Consider the following 12,750-nt stretch of genomic DNA (forward strand, 5'->3'; position numbering starts at 1 on the left):
CAATGTACATGTGATACTCTTATGAATTTCTCATCAATAGACAAGTGATTCGACAAGAAAAACAAGTAAAAACACTACAGAACCAAAATGTATTAAGAGGTCTAGGATACAAATATCAACGGAGGCGGTCAGAGGGTCTCAAACTCTACTTTAGACACAAATTCACACTTAATTGGGACTTACAACTTAGATCTCGATTTCTTAATTTTGAGCATTGCAGGTTTGCTCAACAATGCGCATACGTACTTAAAAAAGGACACGTTTTATGAGGACAGAATGGGTTGCTTAACTCTTTCTCTCCTAACTGACGATACCAACGTTGATTTCATCAGAACGTGTTAAATAATAACGGAAAGAAAGAGTTGAGACACATAGGGATATATAGTCAAGTGATATAAATACCAGCATAGGCGCCTTCTTGCTTTACCTGACATAGGAAAGAGCACCTGGAGCAGGCCGCTTCAGAACTAAAATGCTAGAAATCAATACAATGGCCGTGGGATATAAGACTCAAAGTGAATCCACTGCCGATAACGGCGAAAAAAGAATCTATATTGACCACAGGCTGACTATTATTATGTCTGTGCTGGATTAGACAAAATTTATAGTTGGCAGCTGGGGATGCAACGTCACTTGAAATACTGCGCTCATCATTAATCTTTCGCACTTGAAAACAAGTTTTCTTTTTACTAACATTTCATAAGAGACATGTTCTGTTTTGGATTTATTTTTTGGTCTACTTACTTAAGTCTCAACGGGGAGACACGATGTCAGATCTCTTCAAGACGCTTGCTTAACTCCAGGCCGTCTCGGATACGTGGTCTAAGTACGCTTGAACTTGGCTTGGCTACATATGAAGGGGGCTCGAGGTTCGACACCTGACTCGAGCAGAGTGTTTACTAAGCGCCTAAAGGCAGCACGGAAAACCATTCTCTCACTGGTCCACAAATGAGATTGGACCATATCGCTCTGAAAGTAGCGCTATATAAAAAGCTATAATTTATTTAATGGGGCACCATACATTAATTAGATAACATTAAGGTTAGTGATAGTTGTGCTGACCTCATGAAACTGACATTAATTGTTACCTATAATGGTATGTCTGCATATTGCTGAATATGATACAATCGTAATTAAATACTAAAAAAAAGTATATTTTCTTCTTGGTACGAAATAAGAAAAATTAAGAAATAGTACCAACACAATTAACTGATTTATTACAATCAAACATACGATTCCGAGATATAGAACAAGGACGGAGTCGCCTTACAGAGTTTGAGGATTTTCTAAGTGCGGAAAACTATATGTTAAAACATTGACAAGCCAAGCCTAATTGTTTTATGATTGCTTTCTATGAATAGGCTCCTTTGGTTAATATATGCTGTACACTTTCATCAGACAGTTAGTGTCAGAGTCCAGAAAAAAAAATATTGAAAGAAACAGAAAGAAAGACAACCCAGTATGATGTTTCGAACTTGTATTATTTTCATTGTTGCTACCCTTTGGAAACGTAAGTTTATGAATTAATTTATTATCTCTTTAAGTCATAGTCTCTTAAAACGAATGACTAGGTTTGTTGTCAACACTGAAAAAAAATAACTATAGTTTGACCATTATAATCTTTTTTAATGTAAAAAAAATTCATTTAAATTTGGCTTAAGATAGAAAAGTATGAAGATGAACCGACGGGATATGGGGTAACCAGGGCCGGCCTTAGGGCACTGCAACCTATGCAACCGCAGTTGGCCCCGCTCTTTGATAGGCCCCGCGTTACGTCTAAATTATTAAATTAAACCATTATAACTTATTGGGTGCTCTTGGAAATCTCCAGAGCATTTTCTACTTAACATGGATGTTATACTTCAAATCTGTTGGTAGCAGATTTGATCAAAACATTCCTACAAGTTGATGACATGCTGAAGCTGAGAGTTGATGGGTACATCAGATTCTTGTTACAGCGAAGGACTAGACTAAAACTATGAAAGGTGTTGCGATCTTTCCAGCCAAACCTCAAAGAAAAAAGCTTTATGCTATATCTGTGGAAAACTTTGCTGCTGAAAATGACTACGAGATAAATTGTTTCAAAAGAAATGTGGACACTTCAATTCCATCCTTGAAGCCGAGATTTGAACAGCTGAAATCAAACCACAATCTATTTGGGCCCCGCTTATCCGTTTGGCATAGGGTCCCGCAATTGTTGGGACCGGCCCTGGGGAAACAGTTCATAACACTATTGGTGTAGTTCCTGTGTACAAGAAACTCCACTCCTTGTTCGTGATCATCCTGTAGTCCTCTGTAGTACAGTTTATGGCCCTCTTCTGTTCTTGTTTCACCCATCTTTTTCCAGCGCTTTTCAGAGTCATGTGATGCTAGAACGGAGTCTGTTCAGTTCATGTGTGAGCTCTTCAACTTTTCCTTCGTCTCCTAGTGATCTCACATTCCATGTTCCTATGGTGATTTTATTTCTGGTATTTATTTTATTTTTGCATGGACAAGTAATATACTTCTCACCTCCAACCTGGTCTCTGACAGAAGGCGCGGCCCTTGGTAACCCGGGCTACGGCCGAGCAGTTATGGGTTTATTTACGGTCATTATCTCATTTGGTGTAACGAGGACTAGATTGCATGGCAGCGTTCATCCCTCTTCATGCTTGACCCAAATCAGACCGATGCGCTCCCTGATCACATTTTTATATGCTTGTGAGACTTGGACGCTGACTGCAGAGCTATGGAGGAGGATCCTAGCAATGGAATTGAGATGCTACAGAAGGTTCCTAGGTGTCACATAATAAGACCGCATCACAAACCAAGAGATTAGAGAAAGAGTTATTGCATTGATTGGACCTCATGATGACCTGCTAACTATCGTCAAAAAAAAAGGCAAGCTTAAAATCTATGGCCATATTACAAGGTCTTCGGGGCTCGTCAAGACCTTCCTTCAGTTGACAAAGACACAAAGATAAAGACACATTCCATATTCTAGAAGAGTGGACATCTCTAATTAAAATGCATTTAACATAATTATACTTTCTATTGTTTGAAAGTCTGTAATGGATGAGATAGAATAATAAATGGTAAAACACATGAATTTCAAACCAATTTTTACGACCCCCCCCCTGAGTACATCCAACTCTCATGGGTAACAGACATAAGTTGGAAAAAGAAAAGGCGATTGGTCGTTATCAACCTCATTAACCGTCGGTGAGAGAAACAGATGACCTTTCATCATTTGCCGCATAGATCAAAAGGCTCTAAAAAGAATATTTTTTAAAAAACTTTTTTTTTCACATTTGTATTTTAATGCCAACTATGCTAATGTGTTTTTACCCTGGAGTAATTAATGTATTTTAAAAACTATTTTTCTAATAGCGGCGTTAATGTTAGATGGTAAGTTCATTTTGTAATACCTTTTCCTCCTAGTCAAATTCGGTTTCTTCCTTTTTCTCTTTATCTCTTCCTTTGTCTTCCTCTTTCTTACTTGTCACTTTCTGTTTCTTCCTTTTCCTTCTTTCTTTCTTGTTTTCCTCCTTTCTTTCTCTACCACATTTTCCCTCTCATTCTCATTATTTCTGTCTCTCATTCCTTAATCTTTACTCTCTCCCTCTCTCTCTCCCTCCCTCTCTCTCCATCCCTCTCTCTCCCCCTCTCTCTCTCTCTTTTTCTCTTTCTCTCCCTCTTTCTCTCCCTTTTTTTGCTCTCTCTCTTTTTCTCTCTCTCTTTTTCTCTCTCTCTCACTCTCTCCCCCTCTCTCTCCCTCTCTCTCTCTTTCTCTCTCACCCTCTCTCTCCCCCCTCTCTCCCCCTTTCTCTCCCTCTCCCTCTCTCTCTCTCCCTCTCTCTCTTCCTCTCTCTCTTCCTCTCTCTCCCTCTCTCTCTACCTCTCTCTCCCCTCTCTCTCTCTCTCTTTCCCTCTCTCTCTCTCGCTCTCTCTCTCCTTCTCTCTCCTCCTCTCTCTCCCTCTCTCTCTCCCTCTCTCTCCCCCTCTCTCTTCCTCTCTCTCCCCTCTCTCTCTTTCCCTCTCTCTCTCTCGCTCTCTCTCCCTCTCTCTCTCTACCTCTCTCTCTACCCCTCTCTCCCCCTCTCTCTTCCTCTCTCTCCCCTCTCTCTCGCTCTCTCTCTCGCTCTCTCTCACTCTCTCTCTCCCTCTCTCCCCCTCTCTTTCTCTCTCTATCGCTGGAGCTACTTTCCTATGCATACCTACTTGAAACAAGATTTTTTCTCTCTCTCCCTCCCTCTCTCTCTCTCCATCTCTCTCTCTCCCCTCTTTCCATCTCTCTCTCTCCCTATCTCTCTCTCTCCCTCTCTTTCTCTCTCTCTCTCTCTCTCGCCGGAGCTACTTTCCGATGCATCCCTACTTGAAACAAGATTGTATCTTAATATCTATATCTATATCTACATCTATATCTACATCTATATCTATATCTATATATATCTGTATCTATCTATCTATCTATCTATATATATATATATATATATATATATATATATACCTTTGTTGTTTTTATCCTGAAGTTCTCGTAAAGGAAAAGAATAAAAACTTTCCCTCTATAGTTAGTTCCATTTTACATGTTAAATATACTGAGTAGAAACTCGAATCTTTAAGAAGCCAATGTGTATATAAACTTCTTGTTTACACTTCTTCTGAGACCTTGATGTGTACGTCAAGGGTGACTTCAAACCAATGAAAGGTGTAGCGTAGCAAGCTGGGAACTAGGTGTAAGTGTGTGAATAAATAGAATGTGTGTATCGTGTAGGTTCTCTTTCTTTCCTTGTGCCATTACAATATAGAACGGGTTTCCTGAATCAGCCAAGAAAATATTGACTTGTAACCTAGATTAACACAGTGATGCGCGTAAGACTCGGTGGGTGAGTGGTTAAGCGCTCGGCTTCCGAAGCTGAGGTCCTGGGTTCGAATCTCGGTGAAGGTAGGGATTTCGAATTTCGTGATTTTTAGGGCGCCCCTGAGTCCACTCAACTCTAATGGGTACCTGACTTAAGTTGGGGAAAGTAAAGGCGGTTGGTCAATGGGCTGGCCACATACTCGTTAACCATTGGCCATGGAAACAGATGACTTTAACATTATCTGACCCATAGATCGCAAGGTCTGAAAGGGAAACTTTACTTTTGGAGGCGCGGTGGCTGAGCGATAAAGCGATTGGCTTCCGAACCGGGGTCTGGGGTTCGAATCCTGGTGAAGACTGGGATTTTTTATTTTGGGATCTTCGGGCGCCTCCGAGTCCATGCATCTCTAATGGGTACCTGGCATTAGTTGAGGAAAAGTAAAGGCGGTTGGTTGTAGTCCTGGTAACATGACACCCTCGTTAACCGTCGGTCACAGAACCATATGACTACAAGGTCTAAAAGGAGAATTTACGCTTAAGACGTAATTATCTTTTTTTTTTAAAGGGAAGTCGCTACTTTATAAGATAAGATCTAAATCACTTTACAAGATAAGACATTAATCACGTCATAAGATAAGATCATTATCACTTTATAAGATAAGATATTAATCATTTTATAAAATAAGATCTTAATCACTTAAAAGAAAAGAGGCTTATCACTTTATAAGATAAAATTTAATCACTTTTGAAGAGAAAAACTTAATCACTTAATAAGATAAGATCTTAATCACATGTATTTATTCTCACTTATTTGTTTGTATTTATTTCTAAGTCTACAACTGTACTAAAGATAGTGTCATGTCAACTGTCGCTAGTTTTTCGTGTGATCAAAATGCAAGACTCGAGAGTGGTAATTTTTTTTTAAATTAATATTTTAGTTTTTTTAAATGCTTTTTCAAATTATCTTAATTGTCTGACATCTATCTATCTATCTTTCTATCTATCTATCTATCTATCTATCTATCTATCTATCTATCTATCTATCTATCTATCTATCTATCTATCTATATCTATCTATATCTATCTATATCTATCTATATCTATCTATCTATCTATCTAATAATATTGAGGCTTGTATTCGAGTCCGAATATTAACGATGAATGCAGTATTTCCTGTGATGGATGTTTGATTCTGTACTTAAGTCAACTGTAGATGGTTGTTAGATTTCAATCAATTACTCAGCAAGCGTTTGGGTTTCTTGTTCGGGTGTATTCAATATAGTTAATCCAAGAAAAGGCCACAGTCAGAGTCTCTGTCAAAATAAACACGTCTTTACCCAAGAGAATCTTATCGCTAACTGATTTTCCAATCTCTAACCCAAAATATCCCAAGCGTCACTAGTCCCGTTCAATATACGTCTCTTACTAACTAATAATACAAACTAGGTGCCTAACATTTCCCTAGGTATGACCTACATATTTTGCCACATCTATGCCATTCGTCTGTCTGAGTCGCTACTTTTACCATTGCTAAAAAACAATTCACAATATATTTATTTACAATAATCTCTAAACTAGACTAGGTGTCATTTTTTTTTTAATTTTTTATCTCTTTCAATAGCTATTGTGAATTTCATGTCAGCCGTAGCAGCAGTCAATAAAAGGATCGATGATGGTAATTATTTTTTTCATCTAGCTTTTTTAGTTTCAATATTATCTTATATAATACAGACGTTACTTCAAAAAAGAAGATGATTACATCCTATGCGTCATGCATTTAGTCATGCATATTAACCAATGACTTAAATTCTGCCAAGTCACTTGTTTTCCTGGCTATCTCAGGCAACCCGTTCCATGCTCTAATAGCACTAGGGAAGAAGGAGTATTTATACAAATTTGTCCTAGCATATGGGACGAGGAATGTGCCTTTAGTACTATAAGGTCCCCCTTATTAATGTCGGATAGTATTGAACTCATCCTGTTTATAGCCATAGCAACTAGCTTACTATGTTGTAATATATATATATATATATATATATATATATATATATATATATATATATAGAGAGAGAGAGAGAGAGAGAGAGAGAGATACGTAGATACATGCAAATTTACATATATATTTATTTCTGGTTGAATGTAAAAAGCGTGTATGTATGTAAAACATTAATTGAAATATAAAAGGTTTGACCTATCTGAATGCAATTTGGCATGAACGTTCTTTATAAAATAACGGTGATCTTAGGATATGTATAATTGTCCTACAACAAATATGTATACCTCGCCAAGAACAAAGTGAAGGGGGCTGCCTTAGCCAAGAGAAAGAAAGGAAAGCTGTCCTAATAGCATGCCCTAAAACTGATGCATAAACATGCACGAACTCTAATGCTCCAGAATTGGCTTGATTAGTCACACCAGGAAGGAGCGGTGGCTGAGCGGTAAAGCGATTGGCTTCCGAATCGGGTGTCCCGGGTACGAATTCTCATGAAAACTGGATTTTTTTTTTTATTTCGGGATATTTGGACGCCTCTGAGTCCACCCAACTCTAATGACATTAGTTGGGGAAAAGTAAAGGTGCTGGCCACATGAACATCCCCCGTTAAGCGTAGGCAACAGGAATAAATGACCTTTACATCATCTGCCGCAATATCGCAAGAGAACTCAATCACACCAGATTCTAACCGCCTCAAGACGAAACCGAAACCAGTGACTCAACTGGGCGTATCCTTTATCTTCTGAGACAGAAATAGTAAAATATCTATCTATCTATCTATCTATCTATCTATCTATCTATCTATCTATCTATCTATCCGCGATTGATCGATTCATAGAACTACGACCCTTCTGGCAAAGAGTAAGAATAATTCAATCACGTAACATTCATGAAATGCGAAATGCTAAAGTTAAACACAGCATAAAGTTATATAAGACATTTTGTACATTAGTAAAAATATTTACACTTTAAGCATTTGGGTTTATTAAAAGAAATTTCTATAAATCAAATAAGAACATGAAACTAAAATGTTATTTAACCTTGGTTAGGCCAATAATAGAATATGCATCCTCTGTTTGGGACCCCTTAACTCAAGAAAACATTAGGAAACTGGAACAGACACAAAATAGAGCAGTGAGATTCATAACAAACGAATATTCACATTTGACTAGAGTAACACATTTAGTAAAATCACTAAATTTAGAAAGCCTTTATGACAGAAGACTCAACAGTAAAGTAGCAATTATACATAAAACACTGAACCATAATCTTCAGATACACTATAGGCCTATACATTATTATAATTATTATTAGAATTTCCATCATTAATCACTTCATACTATGCATACTAATTATAAGTTATTATAGTGAAAAATTGATTTAGATCTATTTTTTTTTATTAAATAAATTTTTTTTTTAACCCTTAAGTGTAATATTTTTAGTTCTATGATATTAAAAAAAAAAAGAAAATTTACTTTTTCTGTACAGATCTCAGAAAGAAAAACTCTATACCCATATTGAGCTGTAAATCATTTGGGTGGTTTGCAATTTCGCGGCTGTGTGTGAGTTGAAATTAATTCCTATTAAGTATTGTTAAAGAGCTTCTTCTTCCTCGTTCTCATTTTTATGTTCATATGACTAGACCAATATATGAGATGAGATGAGTCGTTTCAAATCAGGGAGTTCTTCATATAGTTTTCTTTCTATTATGGTGTTTTGGGGCCAGTGGCTTGGTAAAGAGAACAGTTTCGAAGGACATTTGTCTCATTCTTTTGTGGCCAGTCTAGAGTCGTAAGATTAGACGTTGATCTTGTTGGGATAGGTTATACTAGGCATCATCTTTCTTGTGATTCGGATGAGAGTTTGTCCATTTCTCATTTATTTTATTCACTATTAGTTTCTTCATTTCTTCTGGATAGAGTGCAATGTTTAATTGTGAGTTTATTCTCCCACTCTTGGTGAGTGTGTCAGCCTTCTCATTTCCTTCTAGTTCTATATGTGCTGGTATCAATTGTATACGTTAAAGAGCTAATTGTCTGCCCTTTTTTCTGCGTTATATCAATATTTTCTAACTTAACCTCTCTCATCCCTCTTTTTCATTAACTGACAATGAAACCATAAAAATACGGAAGAAGGAAGGCGAAAAATAAAAGGGAGTGTTATCAAACGTCCATGCCGACCAGCAAAATAATAAGCCAAAACACAACCTCGAAGACATCAAAGCAGTGTTGAAGTTCATGCCACTAGTACATAGCAACGTTTTGGTCTAACGTTTTGGAAATGATAATATGTAGGCTTCAGTGTATAGTGTACATATTTTTATATTCTTGTTGAATTTCAAACAAAATTAAGTGTAACAATAATTTTTAAAAAAAAACGTGTTCGGACATCTGTGTCTCGCTGCTGTCACTTTGTCTTTTGAAGTTGTCTGCATTGAAAAAAAATAATTTCTTTGGTTGCGACCAAACCGGCCAATTGGTACCGGCCCACAGTGCATTTGCCCGTTAGCGCATATAGCCCGTCCGCCCCTGCAGTTGGCTATTTTAAGGTATTTATCCATCCTGTGGAATTGAAGGCTTTATCTTGAATGTGAAATATTGGATCTAGATCATAGACATAAATAAATATAGACTGGAAGTAGGAAGTTATTTTTATTTGGGGGAAGTCAATATGTTTTATGTACTATATCTATGTGAAAAAAAAATGGCGGCGATTGAGCTATAAATTCTAGGACTAACATTTCAGCCAATATATACCTTTGATCTTTAGTTTTGAAAAGTGCAAAACTGCCATATTCCCAATATTTTGTCTTTGTTTTATAATCATAGACATAGGCAAATATATATAGGTTTGTGATGTGGATCTACAAACTTATCTTTTCCCAAATAATTCCGATAATAATTTGTTCTTTATCGTCCAGTCTATATATATATGTCTATGATCTAGATCTATACAAAGCTAGAACAGCCCATAATGAATTTAGCCCCTTGTTAAATTAAACTTTTTTTAGATTCTATAAAGGATGAGAAAGGAAATTAACAAAACTCTTTATAAAATGGCAGAAATTTGTGCTGTTGAATAGATCTAGATCTATTATTAGATGTACTTTGATCTAGATTAGTTCTAAATCTAAGTCTAGTAAACACATCCAGATCTAGAATGTCTAGATCTTAGTTCTAAATCTAAGTCTAGTAAACACATCCAGATCTAGAATGTCTAGATCTTAGTTCTAAATCTAAGTCTAGTAAACACATCCAGATCTAGAATGTCTAGATCTTAGTTCTAAATCTAAGTCTAGTAAACACATCCAGATCTAGAATGTCTAGATCTTAGTTCTAAATCTAAGTCTAGTAAACACATCCAGATCTAGAATGTCTAGATCTTAGTTCTAAATCTAAGTCTAGTAAACACATCCAGATCTAGAATGTCTAGATCTTAGTTCTAAATCTAAGTCTAGTAAACACATCCAGATCTAGAATGTCTAGATCTTAGTTCTAAATCTAGCTGTACGTACACTCTAGTATAGGTGTCTGACATTGTAAAATAGGCTATCTCTAGTAAACTCTAGTTCTAGATCGAGTGTAGATTAATTAGAACTAATCAATCAATTGATCCCCAACCAGTTTGAAGACTTCAAATAAACGGACACATTGAAAGGAACTCAACTTTATTTAGATCAGTAATCATTAAGATCTAGTAAATATTTTTTTATATTTAATCTTCAACTCTGAAGGAACATCCGAAACATGTAAAACATTTTACAAACATTTTTTACAAACATTTTAAATCTTCGCGCCAGCGCGCGCGAAAAATAAAAAAAAAAATTTCCAAGGTCTATCTTGTGGTTGATTAATAAGAATAGTCCATTTCCAGGCATTGACGCACTGATCTATATATATATGATTAGCAAAAAAAAATACTTTTTTTATAGGGGAAATGCGTATTTTCATATTACAAATCGTATTCCCTTATTTTGGCGTCCATTTGCGTACAAAATACGTAAGATGCGTACTTGTAGGCAACTCTGTCCTATGTACATTTAAATAGATTGATTACCTAGATCTTTCTAGACTATGTATCTAAAAATTGCAAAATAATAATTATGAGACGAGAGTACTCTTATTGTGGATGTTCTATTACAAGATCTAGATCTAAGAATTAAATTATATGTTACATAGGTTAGGGTTGAAAAAAAAGAACGTTACTTCTTTTACAAAATAAAGTCTTGTTTCAACTTTAAAAAAAAAAAAAAATCACATTTTTTTGTAGTTTTAACAGATCTCCATGTCCAGTCTAGATACAATATATATAAATCTATGGATTGGGACAGTAAACATACACTACGCTCTCCGCAATGATCTATTGAACATGTATGCCAAGTTTTATTAAGATTGGTTTTGATTTTGATTTCTTTGATTTCTTTATGGGACATATATAAATATATACATACTCCTTACTTTCTACTTCATATGTTAGATGTACGTAACTTTAATATACTTAAATTGTGTATCTACGCATTCTTATCAAATATATTTATATATATATACCTTCACAGAATGCATAAAGAAAAATAGTGCACAAGATTCATGTCGAAACGTCACCAGTGTTGACCCCCGTCCTGTAGTTGTCTTAGCCTACGGGTTAAAGGTCATGTGTGACACCAAGACAGACGGCGGAGGATGGACTATCATCCAGAGAAGAATCAACGGAAAGGTCGATTTCCAGAGAAGTTTCAATGAGTACCGCGATGGCTTTGGTGATTTCACTAGTGGTGAATTTTACCTGGGCAACGAGAACATATATAGGTTGACAACGAGCCGACAGTACGAACTGAGAATCGATCTGGAATATAAAAACGTTAAATATTATGCTCGATACTCAAGCTTTAAACTGGCTGGCGAAAAAGACAACTATTGATTAAACATACAAGGCTATTCGGGCAACATGACCGATCACATGCTCTACCATCAAAATAAACCGTTCACCGCCTATGACCGAGACAATGATGATTGCACAGTTAATTGTGCTGTGGAGTTCACGGGAGGATGGTGGTTCTCAAATTGTCATGAAGCCAATCTGAACGGGTTGTGGGGGAGCGTGGCATATGGGAAAGGCATCAAGTGGGCCACTTTGACGGGAGACAATTCAAGTGCTAATTTTGTTGAAATGAAAATTAGAGAAAAATAGTAAAATGTACATTATTTATCGTAGTAAAGGAAAGACATTTTGTGGACTAAAATGGGAAAACTTCAATGTATATTGGGATTACCGCTGTTTGCTTTATATTAGTTTAAAAAAAAAACAGTTACCAGAAATACATAGAATACGAAATTGGTGACCATTATTAGCATAAAGGTGGAATTGCTTCTGAATAAAAACTGTTTTTAATGCTATTTGTTTATATTGTATTAGATATTTCACTTCGAGATCCAATTGTATTACTAAAAAGATTTGTGAAAACTTTAAAAAGGTGACTGATATTTATTTAACAGTAATATAATAAATAATGGAGCCATTAGTCCAATCTGTTGTCATTTTTAAAAATATGCAATATCTGTGCTAATAAAAAAGTTTCATTAAAACTACATAACGAAATATAAAAAAAAATAAGTTACATATTTCGTGATAAGATGACAGAGCTTGTAACATATTATATATATATTAAATATTATCACCATAGCACTACTTATATGTTAGAAAGCAAAAATAGATAGTTATGCATTGTGATATATCATACATAATGACAAATTCCATACTGCTTTAACTTTTTTAAAAATAAGTTTATAATTACATTTTCCGACTCATGATTTGGGGGGGGGGGGAGGGAGAGGAGTAGGGGACATATAAATGACGTACACAGACCAACCTAATTATCGCAACAAAAAAAAATGCGTAATTGACAAAAACGAATGAGACT

The 12,750-nt window shown here is 35.9% G+C and overlaps 1 protein-coding gene across 1 annotated transcript; it reads left to right on the plus strand.

The window, feature by feature from the left end:
* Positions 1-1,382: 1,382 nt before the first annotated feature.
* LOC106065981 (angiopoietin-related protein 1-like) lies at positions 1,383-12,089 on the plus strand. Its single transcript, XM_056008671.1, has 5 exons — positions 1,383-1,510; positions 3,370-3,387; positions 5,673-5,750; positions 6,462-6,515; positions 11,389-12,089. The coding sequence occupies exons 1-5, from the start codon at positions 1,462-1,464 to the stop codon at positions 11,748-11,750; spliced, it is 561 nt and encodes a 186-aa protein (XP_055864646.1). The 5' UTR covers positions 1,383-1,461; the 3' UTR covers positions 11,751-12,089.
* The last annotated feature ends 661 nt before the right edge of the window (positions 12,090-12,750 follow it).

This window comes from Biomphalaria glabrata, chromosome 13, assembly GCF_947242115.1.
Source record: "Biomphalaria glabrata chromosome 13, xgBioGlab47.1, whole genome shotgun sequence".
Taxonomy (NCBI): domain Eukaryota; kingdom Metazoa; phylum Mollusca; class Gastropoda; family Planorbidae; genus Biomphalaria; species Biomphalaria glabrata.